This window comes from Ictidomys tridecemlineatus, chromosome 14 (genome assembly GCF_052094955.1).
Source record: "Ictidomys tridecemlineatus isolate mIctTri1 chromosome 14, mIctTri1.hap1, whole genome shotgun sequence".
NCBI classification, from domain to species: domain Eukaryota; kingdom Metazoa; phylum Chordata; class Mammalia; order Rodentia; family Sciuridae; genus Ictidomys; species Ictidomys tridecemlineatus.
Window position 1 is genome coordinate 68944992 of NC_135490.1, and position 25516 is coordinate 68970507.

The window sequence follows — 25516 nt, forward strand, 5'->3', positions numbered from 1 at the left end:
CTCCAAATTTTTTCCTCCTTCATTTCCCAACGCTCTAATTAGAGCAGCCTCAGAGGTGAAGGCGCCAGTCCATTGCTGATGGTGTGACATTATGAAAGTTACTTCAGTTTCTGGGACTTTAGAGGGTCGTTGTAAGAATTGAGGGAAAATTTACCCGTTAAAAATTGTGCCTTGGGGCTGGGGATGTGGCACAAGCGGTAGCGCGCTCACCTGGCATGCATGCGGCCCGGGTTCGATCCTCAGCACCACATACCAACAAAGATGTTGTGTCCACCGAGAATTGAAAAATAAAAATTCTCTCTCTCTCTCGAAAAAAAAAATTGTGCCTTACACTTACTAAGCCCCAAAGAAGTGTTGGTTATTTTTCTACAGAGGAAGTTCCTCTAGTCATCTTCCTTTAATTGCCAATCACTAAACTTCACTGCGTTGTCAATCAGGGAAAGGGTTTTTTTTTTGTTGTGGTGGTGGTGGTGATTGTTCTATTATTTGTTTGTTTGCTTTTCTCAAAGAGAAAACTTCGTTTAATACCCTTGATCAATGGTAAATTGAGGAGTTAGACTTAATATATAGTACATAGTATGAAATTAATTTTGTTTTTATTCTTCTCAAGAGAGACACATTAAAAAGTAACCAACATTCACCAAAACTGTAGGATAAATTTGTTGGAAAGGGAGAAAATGACCTTCCTGCTGTATTCAATCAGAGAAGTTCTTGCAATCAGATGACACACCTACCAAGGGAAAGATACTCAGAAGAATGCTTGGAAGCCTCTGCTGGCTATTTGATGAGCTGGGCCTGATCCTCCTACTACTGACTAATATCCTGATATTCTTCATATGTGTACCTTTGTAAGGGTGCAGATTTGATGGTCAATCCAGAAAGCAAGTGTTGAACAAATAAATAAAACAGATTGAATCAAAACATGCTTCCAATATGCATAATTCTTGCCAAAACAAACCCCTCCCCTATTTTTATCTATAGAAAGTTTTACTTTATATGAATGATTGTACCAATCTCCAGATCCACTGAATTCCAAAGGTGATGATCTCAGCAGTCATCATATCTCACAAAGATATGGGCAGCTTGGTAATCATTGTTTCTGGAAATAAAAATTGATGTCATGTTCTTGCACTATTAATAACAGAGGTCCACTTGGACCTCTTCTCTTGCTCTTTCACACACACACACACACACACGCACGCGCACACATTTATAACAAAATCACCCACATTATCCTGCTTTTCTTGCCTCATCTCTGTAGACTGTCTGCTAAAGAGGGGGAGAGAGGCACCACTTTCAGACATATTGCTGTGGCTGGTTGTGGGAGGGGACATCAAATCTCAGTGGCTCAGATAGATTTATAAAAAGGCTTGCAGTTCAAGTTAATGAATAATTGAAGTAAGAACCAAAAATTCAGCTTCCTTAATTTGTTTTAGGGTATCCACAAAAGATAGAACTAGACAGTGATTTTTTTTAAGTCTTTTGAAATATCGCATTCTGAACCCTATTTTTAAAATAATGATCGTGATAACTGCTGGGAATGAAACTTCTAAATCTTTCCTATCAGCAAATTAACCCACTGGATCAACGCCCATAGTAGTAAACAGTCAGAGCAGCTAGTGTTTTCCTGAGGACCTTTTGGGTTTTCTAGAGGTTCCAAATCTTGGCCTTTCAGCAACCCTGAGAAGTGGACGTGATTATCCTTGCTTTGTAACAGAGGAATCTGAGCCTGGAAAGGTAAGACAGCTCATTCAAGTACACACAAGAAATAAGGGACAGGGAAGAGATTTAACCAATTTGCCTTTTCTGCCTCCCAAAAATTGAACAAAGGAATTGAACTATAAAAATTCGGCCCGATTTCTCCAAAGAGTGCTTTTTGTGTCTCTTACTACCAATGCCTTTTAAAGATAATATGGGTATATGTTAGTTTGAGTTATCTTCAGACAAGAAAATAATAACAAGTTGATTTACAATCATCACAGGCGGATCTAATGACTTCCCAACAGTTCCACAGAGCTTATTTTTCTATATTGTCATGCTCTATTTAATTTTTGTACACATGATACTTTATTCCTAATGATGCGATTTATTGTTTCTTTCTGATAACATCAAAATTTTGTGTTTTTCTTTTCTTTTTCAGGCTATGCCAGGTGTTTCAGAGAAGGAAAAGGCTGGTAAGTTGACACTTTGGTGTTTTTTTTTTCATATTTCAGAATAAAATTCCATTTTAAAGTAAACATTTTATTAAATATCTAAAATGTATGAATTTCATCAATATCTTGGGAAATGTTATTGTTGAATTCCTGAAAAAAAAAGAATTTATTGTGCTCCTAATGTAAGAAAAACCGTGTAACATAACATTAAAAATATGTAACATAACATTACATTATAATAAGACTTCTCGTATCCTCATAAATACCTGCAACCGCATTTTTTAAGGAAAGCAATTCAATATTAATCAATGTTGTGAAGAAACAGTCTTTGGAAACTGGTTGTTACTAATTATCAAGATTTATTTTTGAATCTTAAGTACATATTCAGTAACCATGGAAAAACTCATACTTGATGTTGAAAGCTGATGCTATACTCTCAAATATATAGATATGAGGCAATATGGAGAACTGTATTAGAGATAAAATTATGTTTTTATGCTGTGTACCATGATTATAACTATTTAAGAATATCATGGAAAAACAGGTAAGGATTGATGAGAAACATGGAAATATGAAAATTAGATTCAGATTGGTGATCCAGTGTGCTTTTTAAAAATCTTTTGATCTTCCCCAATATTGTCTTATGTATTCTAACTAAAACTAAAAAACAAAACCAGAGTAAAGATGTGCCAACAAACTTGAAGCAGATCACATAATGCATAGACATTCGTGATGCTTAAGAACCATGTGAAAAGTTTATAGTGTCATATAAGAGAAGATACGGTTTCAAGTGCCTTTGTACTAAAGCGTAAGAGTTTGTCTGATATGATTTTGATACTGGGGATGTTCATCTTCTATTTCAGAGATCTTATTTTTGCTGCTAGATAATGTTCACAAGTTTTCATGGTTTGTTCCTTCTGTGAACTAAACTTTTCTCTCGTATTTAGTCTGTGTCTGATTTCTTCAATAATGTTGAAAATGCTTCAGAATAGAAGGGAAACGTTGAACTGGCCTGATATTGTCAAGGCAAGAGGAAAAGTGATGTATTTAACAATATACTAGTGTTCTATGGATTAAGTACAAATATTAAATAAATTGATGCTTTCTTTTTCCTGCATTTTCATTGGTACATTATAATTGTACATAATGGTGGGATCTGTTGTTACATATTCATATACGAAACAATTTAACAATATAATTTGGCCAATATCATTCCCCATAAATGAATTTAAATTACAGTTCCAAAGCCCCAATCTTTAAATAGATTCTGTTGGCTATATATTTAGAAAAAGTAGTAAATAGTTAAGTGGGCATGTGCATCACAATGAGAAAGAAATGTAGCTAAAGTCCCGTTTTATCTTGGGTTATAACATTCTCTGTAATTCCCCTGATTAGTTGCAATTTAAACAAAGTATGTAACAGAGCAAAGTTGTCATCTTATTCCAGAATATCAGCAAATTCTTTCATACCCCAAGGGGAAAATTTGGATGTGACTTGTTGGCTGGTGAAGAGGAGAAAGAGGGAGTGGACAAGGCTGTCGTTAGAAGAGATAGGGAAATAAAAAGCTACCTCCTTCCTCTTTCATTGAAATGGCTCCAGTTTGAGAAAGAAACATTTCATTTTATCACACCTCTCTAATACTTTGAAAATTTTATTGCAACAAAGAATTAATTAGATAGGGAGCATAAGGACAAAACTATCATCATGGAAATTTTCTTCCTCGATGACAAAAAGAAACATGAACTTAAATAATGTCCTTCCTATAATATTTTAGATGATTTCTCTAGTGATGTGGTGCAAATAAAAGAGTTAATAGATTCCGTTCCCTGGGGTTCCATAAATGCCTGTGAAAAGCAGGACTCACCAGCGGGCAGGTACAACCTGCCCCAGACACCCAGATACCCATCCCAGAACTCAGCAGCCTGAGATGAGCTGATCTGAACGGATCCTGTCTTCCCTTGTACATTAAAACAGCAGAATGACTAGGATTTTGATTTAAGAGTCCTAGAGAATGTGTTGTGTTTAGGAGAAAATATAATTTAATTTGATAACATAAATATAAGAAAGAAATTATTTCTTCAAAAATGTGAGTGAATTTGCCTGACAAGACGAATGCTTATGTTTGACTAATTTATGAGTGATGGTGGTATCAGATTTGACAATTCAAAAGAGAATAGGATTTATTTCAAAAGTTGTAAAGGACAATAACTGTCTAAGCCATCTAATTTTTGCATTTCTAAACTTTTTCATGCTCGATTTAAAATATGGTGAGTGTTCTGTACACAAATGTGAATCTCTTTATTCCTAGATCTATGCATCTTTATTTTTAATCTCCCACCAGACAGTGGAATGGCCATGAAGGCAGAGGACCTTCTCAATCTTGGGGGGGGGGGAAGCGGTAATTGAGCTCTTAAATAGGATTAGCTTCAGACCCACCCCGAAGGGGTGTCATTTTTTTCCCCATCTTGCTAAATGAATGTAGCCTATTGTTCCTTATTGAGAAAGACTATTTTTAATCCTTGTGACCACTCATCCAAGCCAACTGGAACCAACTCTACCAGGCTTTGTAAAGCTCTAAACAGAATCATTTTGGGTACATTCCATTAATCCTCCCTGCATTTCAGTTATGTGTTTGTCCCCATGTGGGCTTTAAATAGCTGTCTTCTGTTATGACCCATGCTGCTGTGCTAACACAGCCAGTGGGCTCCATTCTGCTGTTCTCCTACCTCAGGAGGACAAACACGCCAAGGGGAAAACACTTTTGAAATAGCCCCCTAGATGCATTTGTTCCATAAGTTCTTATTAAACTACATTTTCTGGGCATTCTATGAGGTTCTCTGGACCTAAGAGAAATTATGAATAAAATATGGTAACTGCCTCAAAGAAACTCAGATTCTAATTGGAGAATATCCTCTCAGGTAAACATCTTCCTCCTCCTCTTCTCAACTGAGATTTTTTTTTTTTTAAAGTAGCAGGGATTGAATTCAGGGGCATTTAACCACTGAGTCATATCCCAGCCGTTTTTATTTTTTATTTTAAGATAGTATCTCACTAAATTGTTGAGATTGGCTTTGAACTTGTGATCCTCCTGCCTCATCCTCCTGAGCTGAAGGGATTACAGGTGTGTGCCACCATGCCTGGCTCAACTGAGAATTTCTTATCCTACCTTGTTCAAAAGCTTCCTAGGAAAAGAATCATATGAAAGTATTATTTCTGGGAATCTGTATCAGAATGTGCATTTTAAGAATCTGAAATACAGTCTAAACAACTTGTTGTTAAAATATTAACTTCATGACACACGTGTATATATGTATACACACATACATATATTTATATCCAATATATAATATAATATTTTCCTCTAACCCCCCCATCAGACACCATAATCTGTGTGCCTCTAAAGAGAAGGCCCAATGCCTTTGGCATATTCTCCAACACATCTGCTTCCTATCTGTGTGGCCTTGAGCAAGTTGCTTAATTTCCTCATTTATAGAGCATAAATAAAGAATCTGCCATGGTATTTTTGTAAGACAACAAATCTTGGTACGAAGTAGTTCTAAAAAATGGTAGCTATTTTTTATGATGATTAGCTGTGTTCATGATCTCTGTGTGTCCGGAGAGCTGGCTCTCTGCTGTCTGTGTGTGCCCTAAAAGTCCTTAATGCTTCCTCAGGGCATGGAGTGACAGCTAACCAGCCATTCATGTGGAAGACAGAGATGTTCCCTTCACAAGTCCTCTGAGTGGGGTTAATTCAGACAAAGGTTGTCACAGTAGAGGCGGAGTTGGTCACATTTAACCCCTCATTAGAAATTATTTTCTCTACAAGGCTGATATTCTTTTTTGTGAACAGATAATCTTGAATTTTTGCAAAAGATTAGTCCCTGGGAAATGTATACCCTCTGTCCCATTTTCCCATGACTTGCTTATCCTCCTCAATCCCCAATCCCTGGGGAAATTGGAGCCTATCTACCCAGCAGCCCTTTTGGATCCTATCTCCCTCACTTCCTGCACATAATCCTTGTCCATTTTTCCTACCATTGCTTTGGTTCAGGGCTCTACTTCCCATAGAACTTTTGCAACAGTATCCAGAACTAGTCTCTCTGCTTTATCTTTACACCCATCTTCTCTCCACACTGTGATCTGACCTTTCTTGGAAAAGCAGGACCTAATCATACCAATTACTGCTCATTTTACCTGTCTGTGCATTGTCTATAAAATAAGATAGAACTTTCCTGCTTGACACACCTGGATATTAATAATCTGGATGCAGTATAAAGTATTGTACTGGGTATAGAAATTTTGCCCCTCAGATCCACTCCCTGCCTTGCTTCTCCCTGGCCAGTGTGGACTAAAGCTTCCATCCTTTCTGTCTTCCCCAATCAACCAAGGAGGAGCCTCAGCAAGAGACTGGGTATGGGGGCGCTGGACCATTGAATCTGGGTGTTTCATTCCCTCAACTGCCTCGCATCACTGATAGTGTGACCTCCTGTTGCACACAAGTTTCCAGGCTCTGACAACCACTCTCTCCTCTTGCCCTGTGGTTTCCCTACACTTTTATAAATAGTTTCCTTTTTAACCCCCCCCAGTTTACCCCATGTGCCATTAATTTCCTATTAGGAGCTTCCTGGATATACATAACAATATTTCCCCTTCTTTCTATTCCTTTGTTGGTTGATTGGTACAACTACAGCCACCCCATCCAATGACAGAGACCCTTATAACTCTTTTATCTTTCTACTTCTGCCTCCTCTGTGGCATGTACTTGTTGAAAAAATTACAGTTGACATACAGAAAAGAGAGAAGTAGAGAGAAATTTGTCTAATCTAGAAAAAAATGATGACTGTTTTTTCTGCCTCCTAAATGAACATAGTCATGCTTCATACTTTGGGGAGAAATATATAGGCCCTTATGATTTATAAAGTGCTCTCTATCGAATAATAGAAACATGTAACTGAGAAAATAAGTACTTCAGCTTGGCCATTAAAATGTGACTCTGAACATATTTGAAAAGTAGTAATATGGAGTAATGTGAAATTTCTCATTCTAAAATTAAATCACAGGATACCTTGCAAATTTTGTGAAGCTACATGTCAGCTCATGGACCATGATCATTAGCCAAAAATGGTATTTTCCCCTGTCTTGAAATGCTTATTGTTTCATTAGACTTGACAATACTATCACCTCCTTAATGTAATGAATTATTTCCCAGTCAGAGACCATCATCACTGATTGTTCTGTGGTCCTAAAAGCACTGCATGTCTCATTTTCTTGCTTCTCCATCTGTGAGATTTTCTTGTTCAGGAATATTGTCTTCATGTTCTCTGTAACCAAAACAACTGCCGTTATATAGTGTATAATCTGTAGATATGTATTAATCTTAGTAAACTGATATCACAGAGATGCTTTAGTTACCCTGTCAATGATTTAGCATCAACATAGTTCTAAAATTTTTATTTAACATTCTCTTCCTTTCACTCCATCACTCCTGTTACACCCCCCCCCCCCCCCCCGCCCATTGACTGCCAAATATCTCAGCAAGGTACTTAATGGTGCTATTTGGGGACATATCCCATTCAAATGTATAAAAAGATACCACTGAAAAAGATGACTTGGAACCTGATTTTGGTTGTATTCTTAGACCATTTTTGCTAGAATGTTTGTTCTGCCTCAAGGTGATTTGTTTGGCCAGAAAATATTAAAAATCAAGATAATGAATTACAGCTTGAAACACTTGTGAAAGGTATCTTTCAGAAGTATATAACAGAGTTATAGTCTCTCCAAACTTTGTGTTGTGCCTAGCAAGGCAGAAAATAGAAATCAAACAGTTCTTTGTGACACATGTGTAAGAGAATAAATTAGGGTTTTCATAATTTCATTCCACGCTTCTTGTAAACATGCTAAATAACAAACCCAGACTTGGTGTCTTTTGGTATTAATTTTCTTGGCTGCCTTTGATCGCCAAGAAGGGAAATGCAGATGACAAAAATAAGATCTAAAATGGAAAGACACTTCTGCCTTTGCCAGTCTGATCATCCTTGCTTGGATTCAGAGAGTTATCAATGTGATCTGTTTCACTCTGTGCCATGGTCCAATATTTACAGATCCAAAGAGATTTGATTAAAAAAAATCACAGGATTGCTGTATTTCAGAATTCTTTGAAAAATTCCACCCTGTTGCATGTCTTTATTTGGTATGCATTAGTTTTATTGTTGTCTCACTAACATGTGAACACCTTGAAAGACAGAGTTTTCTTTCACTCAGTTCTTTATTTTCCATGCCTGGTTTTATTGCAGTTGCTTGACATTGGGTAAATAAAAAAAATAATTGCAATCATTGAAAATTAGCCAAAGCCTTCCTCTCTTATAACTGATGCTCCCAAAGCCAAATGTACCATGTTCTAATTCTACTCTAAGGGAAGCACCTATTGTAACAGCAAAGATTGCCCCCCCACACACACACACCCACCCAAGCTGTTAGGATTAGGATTCTGGGATCTGAAAAGTGTCTTTATCTGGCCAATCTGGGTTTTGGCCAGCATTCTAAATTCTTTATTCCCTTTCACTCTCAGAAAATGAATTTCACTATTTTAAACTAATGGCTTATAAATACTCATTGCTTCACTTTTAAAAAAGTATTATGCTCTCTACTTGACTGTTTTCTTAGGAGGAAGGAATTTAGGGTATGCCCACACATAACCTCTTGGTTCCTCTGAAACCTAATGTAAACTAATCCTTGAAAAGTTGGCTGTGGTTGACTGGGTTGTTGAGAGGAAATACATTAGCTTTCAGGTATCAAGGAATTCAGGGAAAATATAAGCAAGCTATTCTTAAATACCAAAGATCTTGAACTCAAGATTTAAAAAGTAAAAGTAACTTCTAAATGTTCCTTAATTTTCTATCAGCTTTTCACTTACTGCTAAATAGGTGAAACAAATTTACTTTTTCACCAGAATCAATAAACTATAACTTCTTTTCCTCTTAATTATATTTCAAGCAAAACGGATGTGTGATACTTGTTTTTTAACAAGTTCCACTTGAAATGTTGCATCTTGCACTTGTGATGGTTCTCCCCAGGTCTCTGAAAGTGTTACTTCCCTGGTGTCTTTCTTGTGATATTTAATGTTTCCTAGGATGCCTTTCTGTTTGTGAATTACCTTCCAGATCAGGCTGTGAGCTTCTTCAAGTCAGAAGCCTCCATTTTATCTTACCACTCAGTGTGGTGATTTGCAGAGAGCAGGTTCTCAAGCAATGGTTTTGGAATGATCTCCTTATTTGGCACACCAACCACTCCTGCAGGCACTCAGTAAATCTCTTTTCTATCAATAACCAGGATTTTTCACAAATATTGGACAAGCTCGATATTTCTTCTGAAGTTTTTCTTATTCCATAAAGCCTTGTGGACATTTAGGCCCTCCCATGAATCCTTGCAAAGAATAGCTATCCATGGTATAAAGAGAATGCTATGAACTACTGATGTGGGCCAATTGAATACTTTTGCATTTCCATATTTTAACAGCCATTAGCCTTTTATCTGTTAAAAAAATTAATTTGTCACTTTCATCCTGCCTGAAGAAAGACAATTTATGAAAAAAGCACCCGCCCTTTAGTACTGGGGATTGAACTCAGTGGTACTCGACCACTGAGCCACATCCCCAGCCCTATTTTGTATTTTATTTAAAGACAGGGTCTCACTGAGTTGCTTAGCACCTCACTGTTGCTGAGGCTGGCTTTGAACTCGCAATCCTGCTGCCTCAGCCTCCTAAACCACAAGGATTACAGGTGTGCACCAAAAAAAAGCCCTTTGTATCATTTAGAAAGCAAAAAAAAATTTTCATTTAGTCTGAAGTCATCTCTGATCATTTCTTGCAGTTTTTAGCTTTATAGAATTTCCAGTGCATTGGTTGTAGTTCAGTTACTTTTATTAATTGATAGTGTGAATATATATGCAAATACATGCTACAAGGTAAACACTGATTGATTCTAGCTTCTTTGGAAGTTATATGGAACAATGTATGTGACCTGCTGAAGTATGAAATGATCTGTAATTCTGCTGGCATGATTATACCTTTCTCTAACCCTCCATGGATCAAAAGAACTTTGATTTGTTTTTTCTGCATGTAAAAGTTTAAAATCAATGTCTCTTCCAGGTGGATCCATAGCCATTTCTGTTGCAGAATTAAGAAATGACTTTAGTATACGTTGTCCAAATGGGAAATCCTAGATAGTCATTAAAATCGTAATAAACTGGGCTGGGGATATAGCTCAGTTGATATAGTGCTTGCTTGGCATGAATGAGGCCCTGAGTTCAATCCCCAGAACCACAAAAAAAAAAAAAAAAAGAAAAGGAAAAAAAATTATAACAAACTAACAAATGCCCAGTAAAAAAGACTGGTGCCAGGCTGGATTGTGGCTCTGTGGTAGAGCACTGCCTAGCATGTGTGAGGCACTGGGTTCGATCCTCAGCACCACATAAAAAAAAGAAACAAAATAAAGGTATTATGTCCATCTACAACTAAAAAATAAAGAAAAAGACTGGTGCTGCTATCCCGCTCTTGGGTGTCAGTTGTGAGAAAATTAATCACTGTTTCAGGGAAAGAGTGGATCGTGGATTAAAGGAGCTATTTTGTCTTGACTACTATAATCAGGTAGAAAAGATCTCACAGAAGTCCTAATGTGCAGATTTAGCAAAATTGTCACCCAGGAGTCCTCAATGAGGTATTGTTTTTTGTTTTTAAAATTCCTCAACTTTGAGCTCCCCCAGAAAACACAGTGACTGCTGACGGCTCATGTTTTAAACCTCTTCTTCCTATAAATGTTAAATCAATTCTTTCCTATGGATTTAAGAAAATAGATAAATGGAGGATAACAGTACAATTCATCACCTCATTTTTTAATCTCCCGCCTCTTTACATCTATGGTCTTCTCTGATATGTTTGTTAAGTGTTTTCCCCTCCAGGCTATGATTTTCTGAAAAGTAGACATTTTTTCTGCACCTCTGTTACATCAACCTCTTAAGGGGCGTTTGACAAATTAACGTGTGTCGGATGAATGATTGAATGGAAAATAATAGCAAGCCTTTGCTCTATGCCTGCACTTATGGAAGCACTTTATAGACATAAACTCCATTTAATCCTCTAGCCACCCTGTGAGGTAGGTGTTCGTGTTATCCACCTGATACAGTGAGGCATTCTGCGCTCAGTGAGGTTTCTGAAGACACCCCAAGTGACACTGTGGCCTTGCAGGATTCATCCAGCGATGCCAACTGCAGTGTCTCCTCTTGACCACTCTGCTGTGTGGTGGTCAAATGCCAAGACTCCTCAGGCTGACGGATACGTTTTCCATAACCTGGCCTTACTCTTCCTCTGCAACCTTATCTCCCACCCTCCTCTAACACGTACCTTCCTCTGTTCCCATGGTAACAACCTCCCAGTTCTCCTGAATTTGCTTCTGCATAACTCGACCTTTGCTCCTCCTGTTTCCTTTCTAGAAATGATCTCCCCCACTCCCCAAGGACTCATTTGCGTCCCCCTTCCACCATGAGGTCTACTATGGTAACCCCTGCTCATATGAAGTTCATACTTTTTGAAATGATACGACTATAGTGTACAGGGTCTGAACGAGTCATTTTCATAATTGATCCTAGATGTTCTGTCATTATCCTTTGAGTGTTTTCTTTGTCTCAGTGCTTCCTCCCAACAGTCTTTTAAGTATCTTAAAAACATCACTTAGTTCAGGGCTTCACACCTAAAAAGAACGAATTTAATGAATAGGTTTTATTTTAGAGCAGTTTTAAGTTCTTAGCAACACTGAGTGAGAAATAGTGTTCAAACTATGAGATTCCAGTAAAGGTGAAAGTAAGGAGATGGTAAGATCAGAGATGACCAGTGGCTTGCAGGGAAGGAGGAAGGAGTAGGCATGGCACAGCAGATTTTTAGGGCAGTTAAACTACTCTGTATGGTGCCATCATGATATAATTAGTATGCAGTCTTTTCAGATTGGCTTCTTTCACATAGTAATATGTATTTAAGGTCTCTCCATTTCTCTTCTCAGCTTGATAGAGAATTTCCTTTCAGTGCTGAATAATATTCCATTGTATGGACACTTAATAGTCCCCCTCTATCCATGGAGAATTCGTTCGTAGGTGAATAGCACTTCCTGTTCAGTGGTGAGGAGAGAGCAAGGTGTTTTTTAAAATTTCACGAAGCTGCTTAGTGAGCACTTCAAAAAGTGCCACATGAATTTCTCCTGTTGCAAGACTGCTGTTTTCTCTCTTCTCTGGGCCTTACCTCACCACTTGCCTCACCTCCAAGTACACTGATAAAAGTATGACAAAGTTAGTCAAACTATAATATTTCATTCAGTTTATACAGGCTACCTATTCCTGTCTTTGTGTCTTTACTCTCAAAATAGGCTTTTGTTATCTTTTTCTCCAAATCTTGCTCTTCCTTCAGGGATTAGCCTGAGTACTGCTTTTTTGCATAAAGCCTTCTACAACTGAACTCCCCTTAGTCTCAGACTACTTTCATTGCTTGTCTTATCTGCAGTCCCTGAAAGGAGCAGTCAGTGTGCTTTGTGACCCCCTCCCTATCTTAATCTGGGGTCAGAGTCAATTGGCCTACAGTGGACAGGGTGGGAATGCAGATCCCCTGGACCACAGGCCAGAGAATGTATTGGCTGCCCAGTAGCCAAGTAAATCTCTTCTCTTCCTTCCCTTTCCCCTCTCTCCCTCTTCCCTGCTTCTCTCATTTAAATCATGGGCTACAGAGTCTCAATCTGCAGCAGGTGTTTTAGTTAATGGTTCATGGTGAGCTGTGAGCTGAAGCAAACCATTCTGCAAAGAGCAACAGGATTATGGAGTGACAGGGCCAAGACAGAGAAATTAGAGACAATGCAAACTAGAGAAAGATGGAGGAAGTAGACTCCAATGAAGATGACTCCCTGGGTGTCAGTTCTAGTTCTCAAGATTCTTCTGGCCCACACCTGCACAATGTGTCTGCATCTTTACGTCTTAGGACCTCTATTTTAATTGGACCTAATATGAATGAATTCCTTGTACTTGAATGATTAGATTCCTCTTCTAATCTGGCCGAGCATAGTGGCAGATACCTATAATCCCAGAGGCTCAGGAGACTGAGACAGGAGATCCCAAGTTCAAAGCCAGTCTCAGCAAAAGTGAGGCTCTAAGCAACTCAGAAAGACCCTGTCTCTAAATAAAATACAAAATAGGGCAGGGGATGTGGCTCAGAGGTTGAGTGCCCCTGAGTTCAATCCCCAGTACCCCACCCCCCCAAAAAAAATTTCCTGACTGTACAATTATGATACAAAATGATCTATCAATTCCCAGCAGCACAAAAAATCATCTATTACTTTATTTTCATGTGATGTTTTGAATCATTCCCTTTTCTGGTATAAGTACTCTGTCTCCCAAAATATATGCAGCCACATTTTTGTTTTTTATTTACTTGGTCGTTTTATTTCACAGGATCTAGAAAGATCAGTGGATATTCAAAGAATTCATAATTTTCACAGTGAGACTATCTTCTTAGGTTACAGAGCCATATTTTTAGTTCATAATTACATTTCAGCCCATAGAGTATCTTTCCATTCCATCTCTTTTAGCTGCTCTCATCCAAATCAGTACCATCATACCTTGAATTTATGAGATTCATGGATTTCTTTTTCCCCTTGGCCAAATAAATTATCTTCCTTTTTAAATCACTTAGTTTTATCTTGAGCATGCCATTCAATTTTTAATTTGCATTGTAATTTGCTTAGGTCAAGTGCTACTGTTCTCAATAATTTAATATTTTCTGTAGTCTATATTCCTTTGCCTCATTCTACTTAAATACCAATTAGTATGATATTAAATTATGATAGTTAACATTGTAGGCCCAAAATAAGGAAGAAAATAGATTCATTTATCTATGAAGAATATAAATCAATAATCAAAATGTTACAGTTGATAACATTCTTAAAAATAAAAAAATCTTCAAGAGAAAAAGATAGAAATTTGGTTAGACTCATGTATTCCATGACATATTTTTTATTTTAAGAATATATATATGTATGTGGAATGTAAGAGAGATTTCTGTGATTCTTTTTTTTTTTTTTTTTTTTTTTTGGTACCAGGGATTAAGCCCAGGGCCACATCCCCAGCCCTTTTAATATTTTATTTAGAGACAAGGTCTAGCTGAGTTTATTAGGGTCTTGCTAAGTTGCTGAAGCTGGCTTTGAACTCCTGATCCTCCTGCTTTAGCCTCCCAAGCCACAGATGCCACCGTGCCCAGTGTCATCATCTTTTTTTTTTTTTAATTGCTATTTCTAAGCCCTCTGTGGCTGCCTTCCAGCTACAACGATGAACACAGGAGCTTCCTTCTGTGCAAAACAAAGATGATACAGGTGACCCAAAAAAGAACATAAGACTTTTTATTTTGTGACTTCAGTAAAGTAGGGAGCTGGCTTAATATAGCAATAAAACCTTCATCATTTTGTAATATTTTTTGAGCACCAAAAATGTTAGAGCCTTTAAAAAGAGAGTCATCTCAGTCTGACTTGTGACCCTGACTCTGAGATGGAGCTCATCATTCTGCAGCTAATCAGGAGCTTTCTCCCAGATGGTCCCTGACAACAAAACATAAACAGAACAGTGACCTCCTCATCCTTGCATGCTGGGAGCGACCTGGCCTTTCTGGGATGCAGACAAGAGAAAGTGGGATAAAGACACATTCAACATGTCTTTCCAAATGGAGATGTTCCAGTACCCTTACAAATACCTTCATGCCTTCCCAAAGCATTTCCATATAGAATGGAGGCCAGCTTTCAAAAAATAACCTCAGATCATACACGGACAATTTTCTGAAGGGAACGACACATGAAATTTCAGCAAAGTGCATTTAGTTCCTTTACAGACAGAAGTTAGCAAGAAGCCCTACTTGCATTCTTTTCCTGGTGGAACCTGAGTGAGCCAAGCTAAGGGCGCTGATCCATAGAAAGAATTCCACATCTGGAAAATCTTTGCTCCATCTGTGATAGGTTTTCTGTCTCTTGCTATTGCTCTACCATTTCCCATGACTTCAACTTACCTCGATTTTGTTTTCTTTAGAGAAATTATTCAACCCTTAGGGTTTCGAATTGTGTTTTGTTTTGTTGTTTTGTTTTTAGGAGGCAGAAGTGCAAGAGCTACCTCCTAATAGTGTTGTAATGCCCTCATTTCTCATATTTAATTTTTTTGTGTGTTTCTTTCAGTGTCTATGTAAGTGATATATATGGTAGTAAAAGCAGAGATCTGATAAACTCTATGGAATTATGTTTAGAATACTTTATGTAATAACAGTACTTTAGGTAATAACAGTACTTTGTTTTTTTCATTTGCATGGATTTAATATTGAACTTTATCTTCTAATTCAAGAGTTTTGTTACTCTCAAATAATAGTTAATATCCTGGAGCTCATAGAAATAATGTTACATGTTAGTACGACAGTATTCATTGATACCACATATAATTGTGAAAAATGCTAACTCTCCAATCTTAATCTCACTGAGGTCTTAATTAAGTTACATGGCATTGAAGTTTGGGTTTTCTTCTCTTCTCATTCTTTGCCATTTTCTCTTGGGAATTCCAACCAATTGAAGATGGTTCTGCACACTTCCAGCTGAGCCACTCAACCAGGCTACATGCCTCACCTCCAGTCTACCTTTAGATGCTGTTCCATGTTCCCCACATCATACACTCTGTACCCCAGTATCTTTGCTGATAGCATTACCTTTTCCCAACACTTCCTTTCATACCATATTCAAATTTCCAATTACCTCCTTTTGAAAGCCTCTAAGGATCTCCACTTCTTGGAAATCAGTACCTTTTCCCGAACTCTCAAATCCTATACTAAACTTTTTATAAAGTGTTTATTTCTTTATGCCCTTTATTATCATTATTAGGATTTATTTTCTCTATTATATCATAATATTCATGTCTGATTTATCTTTTCCCCCCTTTTGGTACCAGGGATTGAACTCAGGGGCACTCAACCACTGAGCCACATCCACAGCCCTATTTTGTATTTTATTTAGAGACAGAGTCTCACTGAGTTGCTTAGCACCTTACTTTTGCTGAGGCTGCCTTTGAACTCAGGATCCTCCTGCCTCAGCCTCCTGAGGCACTGGAATTACATGGGTGCACCACCGTGCCCAGCTCTAGTTTATCTTTTGATGTCTTATACATAAAGGATACTCAATAATTATTTGATTAAAAGAAAATGGCATCCATATTTGAGAGTAAAAGCATACCTTTTAATGCAATGTTTGTTAGAGGGTGCCTTGTAACTGTGTTAAGTATGCCTCTAGAATACTTGTTTAAAGTTTCAGATTCCTGCAAGCCTCCAGGCCTGCTGAGTCAGAATTCCTAAGGCCCAGCAATCATAAATGTTAATATACTCTCCATGGAATTCAGATAAACACTAAAGTTTAAGGATCACTGGTTTATGTCAGTGAACATTTCCCACTTATTTCTTTCCCACGTGGATAGAATCTCAATTTGTACTTCCAAAATTTTGCTACCTAACAAAATCCTAAGACCTAGGACAAATTATCATGACACTGGATGGCTACCAAAAGGTCATATTTTATTACATATGAGCAAAAATATATCTATTCTCTCTCTTTCTTTCTCTCTCTCTCTCTCTCTCTCTCTCTCTCTCTCTCTCTCTCTCTCTCTCTCTCTCATGCACTGGACTTATAAAACTACTTAAGGCATTACCTACAGAGAGTTTAGAGTCAAGGTAAGAGAAAAGATACATAAATATGAAAGTTGATTGAAAAGACAAAACAATCAAAGATACCCTATGTATCACATAGTTGCATGTGTTTGCCTTTCGTCAAATCTACCCATTGTCTGGTCTACCAAAGACAGCAACCTTTTAAAGAAATTATAATAATTCCATACACAGATATGGTGGGGGTAGAGGTAAGGGAGACAGACACTATGAAGTGAGAACCTGAGAGTCACACCACCCCATTACTCACCCTCAATACGTGGGTGTTTATTGGGACGAGGTTCTTGTTTTAAACATACATATCTCTGCCTCCCTACACATCTGCCCCTCTTCCAGGGCTAAACTGATTCACATATTGGAACCATCCAGAGAGTATTGGTGAGCACCAATTCAACAGGAATTCTGGTCTCTATGAGGTGGAGGGTATTTGGGGGGTGATGAGTCCTAGACCCCTATGGAATGATGACCCTGCACAGCAGGATGGCAGAGGACTGAATGCCACAGAGAAAAGAAAGAGGTCACAGGAGTGAAGATGTGCAGAGAGAAGAGTAGAGGAATGACATAAACTAACGTTGCCTCATTTGCAATGTTGCAATCCTGGAAACAAGGGACCCTGCCAAACACTGCCTAAAAATTGACTTACGTGGCACAATCCTTCAGCAAGTTACAATCTTGAGCTTCCCCTCCGTGGAACCTGTGATCCCTGTTCCAGGTCAGCGCAAGACCAGCCAAATGTCAGCCCATCCGTTCCCTTTCTCTCCCACTTCCTGTTCCCTCCACTAGAAAGTCAGGGGCCAAGGATAAAGGGAGCGGCGCTGGCAGCAGTGACCTAGGTGTGTGCTGCCTTCCTGCTTGCCTGCTGTCTCAGGATTTCCTTTTTCTAGACCTTGAATGCATGTCCTCTGAGTATGCTGACAGCCTGCTGAGCAAGATAAGTGGTAACAACTAAGCAATAAGATTCTCAAGATACTCTGGACTGAGGGTGAGGACACGTGGGCTGGAGCTGTCCAGAGAGGATGGAGGGAAGGAAGTCTTGAAAAACTGGAATGGAAGATCCGAGACATTTCTAGGCAAGGAAAATGCAGTTGGCAAAGTCGGGATGGTGGGAACGCACAGGGCTAGGTGATGCAATGGGGTACCCTGGCTAGCTGCAGCCCACAGTTTGAGTTTGCAAGGAGAAAAGACTGGAAAAATGGGATTCCAGACTCCAACAGGCCTTGGAGAGAGTGATTATGATTTTTAGTAAGAATGCTAAATCTTATTATATTAATCATTGATATTACCACAGCTGCAAAGATCTAGATGCCTTCTTCCTACCTCTTTATTCAGTAGTAAAAGACAAAAAAAGTACCAACAGTTCTTTTAAAAAGATACACCATTTTTAGAAACCTTTTGAAAGCAAACACAATCACTATTGATAAGGGACTTTTCATGGGTATATGTCATGGGATTTAAGATGAGGTTAGAGAAGAGTCAAAAATTTTTTTGAGTTATACTTTTGCCTTGGGTTATATGCTTTTAAATTTGGGATTCTACTTTATTATTCAACCATTAGTTATGATAATAAAAAAACAAATGACATCATTAATATAAAGAAAAGATAACATGGAATTTAGACAACTAAAGAAAATATTTCTAAAAGTCTCTAATTTTCCAACTAACTTCAGAGGGAATAATCTTCCTAAGAAATGCTAACCATTTCCTAAAAAATAAATAGATATAAAGGAGGCCTACTTTTAAATGATCATATTGTACACTTAAATGGCAAAATTGCCCGTCCTATTTCCTGCCACCATCTATCCTATGTTTTGCTTTGAATATTTTAGTTTCCTATGTTCTTGCATCATTGACAATCTAGTCTTAGTGCCTGATGTGAACCACTTTGTGCATGAAATTCCAAAGGAAAAATACTTCCGTTTCCCTCAGAGGAATTTTTCCAATGTCCAATTGAAGTGGTAACAGTACTTGCCAATGCTACTTTTTATGTAAGTAACAAATATCAAGAAATATGGGGGAAATATTTGTTTAATTCAGAGTGCATTGATCAGCTTTCCATCCCTATGACAAAATGCCTGAAGTAATCAAATTTGAAGAGAAAAGGTTTGTTTTGGCTCACAGTTTTGGAGGTTCTTGTATATGATTTTTTGGTCCCATTGCTTTGGATCTGAGGTGGCACATCATAGCAGGAGTGCATGGTGGAGAATAGTTGCCTATATCACAAGCCAGATGGCAGGAAAAGGAAGAAAAAACTGAGTCCAGTAATTCCCTTCTAGAACATAACCCTGATGACCCAAAGACCTCCCATTAGGCCCCGCCTCTTATAAGTTCTATCATCTTCCCAATAGTGCCACCCTAGAAACCAAAGCTTTAACACAGAGGCCTTTGAGGGACACACAACATTCACACTAGAACACAAAGGCTGATAAAAACCTCACAAAACCGTGTTTGCCCTTTTTCTCCATCTAGACCTACTCAGTCATCCTCTCTTGATACTTGTCTCATATACTTAAGAGCAGTTTCTCCCAAACTATTTATGATGACCAATTTTTTTTTAATTCCAACCATTTTAAAATATAATGGAAATGGATTACTAGAAAAAAAATAAATTGGAAAACACTTTTAAATAGAAGATGAAATGATTTACCATGAGATGCAACAGACATGAAACTTATTCTGTCAAACTCATGCACGAAGTTTCTAAATGCCTCCTCTCCATTTCTGGGCTCATCTCTGACCATCTGTCTGGACCCTGACTAGACGATGGTCAAACATTAAATAGTTTTAGAGACCAAGAAGCTCGAATCAATAGGGGCTGTCAGGGAAAGTGAGGGTGGGAACTTCCCAAGCCCTACTCACAGAGATTAGGAAAGCAGGGTAGGCATGAGATTTATTTGATGACCACATGTTTCTTCAAACGTGTGGGAATCCCACTTTTTAAAATAAAGGAATGTATGCTGGGCACAGTGGCGCACGCCTGTGATCCCACGGACTGAGGAGGCTGAGGTAGGAAGATCAAAGCCAACCTCAGCAACTTAGCGAGACCCAGGGTGTCGGTGACACTCTGCCTCTAAATAAATATAAAACAGAGGCTGGGGATGTGGCTCAGTGGTTAAGCACCTCTGGGTTCAACCCCAGGTACCAAAAAAAATGAAATTAATTAATTCAAAAAAGGAATGTTTCTATAAAAAGAATTTGCTGAAAGTCCCCACTGTCCTTTAGCATCTGCTTTTCTTCTTCAGACTTTCACATGTTCAAACTTCACCTCAGATGCCCTCTTTCCTCTGAAATTTGCAGGCTGTCATCTTCAATATGCAAATGAACAGCAATGCTCCATCACCCATGATTTTACCTTTTTCTTCCATTCGCTCAAAGGCTTTCTTTTTCCTTTTTTCTCCTGACTTTTCTTTCTTAAGTCTTTTGTATGAGTAAGACTTTCACTTTTTTCCTGATTTTTTTTTTCTTGTTGAAAATAGTTGGGAAGAGAGTTTTAAGTCACTCTTTATTAGGAAGTGACTGTGAAAATTGTGTTCGTTTTACTGCTGATGTTAGCAAAATGCTTGTTCACTTAAATAGGTTTTTTTTAAAGGTTCCACTCTGAGCCTTGAAAAGAGATTATATGTCCATATAATTAACTATTATAATAATTCAATAATAACCTATCATTATTCAGTTGAAATGTTTTTATTATTTTATACTGCATGGGTTCATACTAATTACCATTCAGTATGAATGAGTCTTTCATGACACCTTTCAAATGAATGTTATTATTGGTAATATCTGAAGTGCATTATTATAATTTGATCCACTTATCATATCACTATGCATAATAACTCCAAGCCAAGTATTATTCCATGAGTGGCAATTTCCTCCTTGGTAAAAGAAGGACCACCTCCTCCCTACCTCTCTGTAGGGTGTATATCTAATTATCAGAGATACACGATCTGCTTTTGTTAGAGAATCTTTAAAAAGATCAATGTTTGAACACTGAGATTTTTTTTCTAACTATATCACTTCCATATGTTCTATAAAATGCTTATTTATAAGATCTGTCAATTTGCAATTGATTGCTTCTATTTTACTTTTTGATTTGTAGAAGGACTTTATTTATTATAGATATTAACATGCTTTCGGTTATATGTGTTTAGGCCAGTGTTTCCCCAGCTTATCATTTTGCTTTGTTTCATCAACCCACAGACTACTGCATAAACTCATGCATCCTGTAGTTAATGTCACCCCATCCTCACCTTATCTCCTGTTGGTCACTATAGTTTTGCCTTTTGTAAACGTATCTGTAAATTGGAAAAGGTACTATCAATATTCTCATGCAATCTTTTTTTCCCCTATTTTTATTTCTCTTGAGTAATATGTTGGAGTGGAATTAGTTGGTAAGGATATATTTCACTTTATAGAAAATGCTTCTAAACTGTTTCCAAATTGGTTGAACCATTTTGCACTCCCACCAGCAATGTATAGGAATTCCAGTTGCTCTATATCCTAACACTTCATATGGTCAGTCTTTTTCATTTGAACAGTAAGGTATCTCAATGCAGTTTAATTTGCATTTCTCAAATGACTAATGTGGTTCAGCATCTTTTCATATACTTATTGATCATCCATATATGTATTCTTTTGTGAAGTATCATTTTAATCCTTTTGCCCATTTTGTTAAAACATGGTCAGAAGAAGAAGGTCACAAAACTTCTTGAAGTCTTCCAACTTTTTTTTTCACATTTAGGTGTGTAGTTCATGATCCACTTAAAATTCATATTTGTTTAAGGTATGAGGTAAGGGTCAAGGTTCTTTATTTGTATCATATGGTTATCCAATTGCCCCAGCATTATTTGTTGAAAAATATTATCCTACCTGATTGATTTACTTTGGTACCTCATTTTTTAAAAATCAGCAGATGATGCTGTATTGATCTATGTTTGAAATATTTTATTTGGTTCCATTGCTCTGAATATTTGTCCTTAAATTGTATCACCCTGTTGATATTCTTGCTTTATAGCAAGTCTTGAAATCAGGTAATGTAAATCCTCTAATATAGCTCTTGTTTTTCAAAAATATTTTGGTTCTTTTAGGTTCTTTGTATGTAAATTTTAGAGTCAATGTGTCAGTTTTTAAAACAAAAAACATATTGGAATTTTTATTGGTTTTTATCAAGTCTATAGATTATTTTGGAAAGAAATTACATTCTAGCAATAATAACTTCTCAAATCCATGAACATGGTATATCTTCTCTATTTATATCCTTTTAAATTTTTCTTAGAAATGTTTTTTGTAGCTTTCAATGTATAAGTGTACAAATATTTTTGTTGAATCTACAAGTATTTCATATCTTTTTATCATGCTATAAATTGTATTATTTTGTTTTAATTATTACATGCTCATTGCTAATATACAGAAATGCAGTTGACTTTTGAATACTGATCTCAATTTTGTGACATTACTATAGTCAGATTTTATTTCTAGTTAAATCTGGTTAGGGCTTAATCAACTTAATTTGTTTCTTCAAAGAACCAGCTTTTGATCTTCTAAATTGTCAACTTTCAATTTCAATGGTTTCTTCTTTCATCTTTATTATTTCCTTTATTCTGCTGCAAAGTCCAGAACATCCTTTATTCTAAGACTAATTTAGTCTCATTACTGAGGCATGACTATTCAGGAGATTCCACCAATGCCCCATATTCATGCTGGCTGATGAGAACACAAACTAATTCCAGCCTGCGTGAGTTCCAGGAAGTGATCTGCCTACTGATTTCCAATTCTTCTTTCTAAGCCTTGGAAAGTCTCATCTCGTGGCTGAGCAGATGAGTATTAAGCCACAGGTTTGAGAAGACCCCTCTCCAGAGCCTCAGACTCATTCTTTGTGCTGCATCCTTGCCTTTGGTACTCTGCTCTGCAAATTCCAACTGATCTCTTTCTGCAGTTCAAAAATTGGCCCCAAGCAGAGGATTGAGATGGAAATCATGTAGAATTCATCTATTTTTATAAACCTTCTCTCAGAGATCTTACACCTCATTTTCCAATTTCTGTGTTAATGTTTTTAGGGTGTTTTTGGATTTTTTTTCAATTTGTTTGAAGCGGGTGTTGTTTGTGTGCAAATGCAGCCAGCAGAATCACTTCATGCATAAAAGCTAAGTCCACCTGCAAACAGCTTTATACAAGAGCATTCAAGTCTGTTGATATTGACATTGTTTGGGGTCTCTTCACAATGTATGACATTTATTAATAATCTGGGTTCAATACATTATATAAACACTGAGGAATAAATAGGATTTTGTTTGGTCTGATTTTGAAGTTATGCCCGAATGAATATACTTGCATATTGAAATTACCCAAAATTGTTTTGGATTTTGTTGTTACTGTAGGCATACTATTTGAGGTGACAGACAATTGTTATAATCCAAAGGTAATGGTATCTGGCACTTTCTGTGGACATTTGTGACAATAGCATACTGTACATGAAAGTAAAATAACATGCAAGAGCTTTTATTTATTTCTCAGAAAGAAGTATTTTTATTAAGAATAAGAAGGAGAATGATATTTTAGCCTAATATAAATAAAAAGGTAGATAAAGTGCTGAATCTGTTGCTCAGTGGCAGAGCGCTTGCCTTGCATGCAGGAGAAACTGGGTTTGGTCCTCAGCACCACATAAAAATAAACAAATAAAATAAAGGCATGCTGTCCATCTACAACTACATATATATATATATATATATATATATATATATATATATATATAAAATAACTAGTGTGAATTGGAATAAACACAATTTAAAAGCAATTCAAGTAGTTGCAATGTAAGTAAATCTTGGCAGAGACATTACATCAGTGAAGTGTATGTCATTATGTTGAACTCCCTTAATTAAAAAAAATATACTAGAATTTCACACTGCATAGAATAAAGGATAGCAATGATGGTGGAATGTGATGGTCATCATTATCCAAAGTACATGTATGAAGACATGAATTTATATGAACATACTTTATATACAAACAGGTATGAAAAATTGTGTTCTATATGTGTAATAAGAATTGTGATGCATTCCTCTGTCATGTATTTTAAAAATAAAAGCAATTAAAAAAAGAATAAAAGATAGGAAAATAAAATGAAAAATAAAGAAGACAAAGAAGGAAATTCTTTCTTCCTAAAGCTTAAAATATCTCTAATTTTTTTTTTTTGCCATTAGATGTTCTACTCTTGCTAAGGCAATATGTTATAAATGCATTATTTCTTTTTCATTATTTTTGATGAGGTATTACTGTTGATTTTTCTTTAGAAACTAAAAATAGTCTAGCCTTCTGAAATCAAACAGAAGAAAGTCTGAAATCATGACATAGAAAAAGAATTCTAGGGGCATTACTTCTCCATCTTTCTCCTTGGTCAAGAACACTTAACAGAGATATTAAAAGATATTGTTCACCAAATTCAGTGTAATCCTTAGGATTCCAAATGTAGAAGCTGACTAATATATAAAATGCCACTTGCCAGAGCAAATGTGCTAAAGAAGATCATCTTAGGTAAATATTTCAAAGTAAAAATAGTATCAGCCCATGTCAGCTGCATGCTAAGTATTAGCTGTTGGAGTAAACAAAAATCATTTAGACATTCCTCAGAGTTCCAGAGGCTTCCTTCTACAAAGGATAGTCTGTGTCCTGGACTATCAGACTTCTACATGATAGAGAATTCATTTTGTGGAGTTGCAGCCCTTTAGGCAGATTTATTATGCTGGGGTAGGCACTGTCATTCATTAAGCCTTCTGTCCAGTTGCAGGGGTTGGTTCAATGTTAGGGCCAAACCAAATGCAGTTTTAATAATTTCCTTCCTCTGTCAAAGACCCAAATGTAGACATGGTACTGACTCTTAATAAACTTTCCATTTCCCGTCATTATTTGTATTATTTGGAAAGAAGCTACCAGCCCTTACATCAGTCCTCCATGTTCCACTTGATCCAAAGAACATTTAAGTGAGTTGCATCACCAAATGAGAGTAGCTAAAAGACCACAGTGGATTGATGCTATATATGTTTGAAAAAGAGGGTGTCTCTATTACCAACTCAAAGAAGATGGGACTTGGAAGTGCTATAAAACTGAAAATTTTGTTTGCACCTAGAAAACAAAAGTTATAAAGTAGACAAATCTAGATAAAATCTACAGTGCATTTCCAAAGCATGATGATTGTTTTAGATGGGAAATATTAGGGAATCTATTTGAGCCAGAATCTCTAGGTTCATGTATAAATGGGAACCTCTACTCCCCAGGAATCTGGAAGAGTTTGCACAATTTTCCCTGGTCAAAGAGAAGCCACACCAATGACTGAAACTAACTTTTTATCACAGAAATAAGAACTGCAAAGTTGTCAAAACCCAGCAGAGTTATTCTCATTTCTCCTGTAATTCCCAGAGGAAAAGCCAATGGGTGCCTTATATTTCCACTTTCCCCAGGAGCCAAGCTGAGACAACACTAATTATCACCAACTGTCCTCACCTCTTGCTCTCACAAAAGACTGAGATGACTTGAAATTGGTGGAAATAAAACTTGAGGAATTTTTCTATAAAGCGTACATTCTAAACAGCACTCTCTTGTGTGCCAT

The 25516-nt window shown here is 37.0% G+C and overlaps 1 protein-coding gene across 1 annotated transcript in view; it reads left to right on the top strand.

The window, feature by feature from the left end:
- Dlc1 (DLC1 Rho GTPase activating protein) overlaps nucleotides 1-25516 on the top strand; it is a 381889-nt gene that overhangs the window by 184553 nt on the left and 171820 nt on the right. The window contains exon 5 of the mRNA XM_078031302.1: nucleotides 2141-2174. Coding sequence (XP_077887428.1) covers nucleotides 2141-2174 — 34 coding nt within the window. The remainder of the gene's footprint in view (nucleotides 1-2140; nucleotides 2175-25516) is intronic.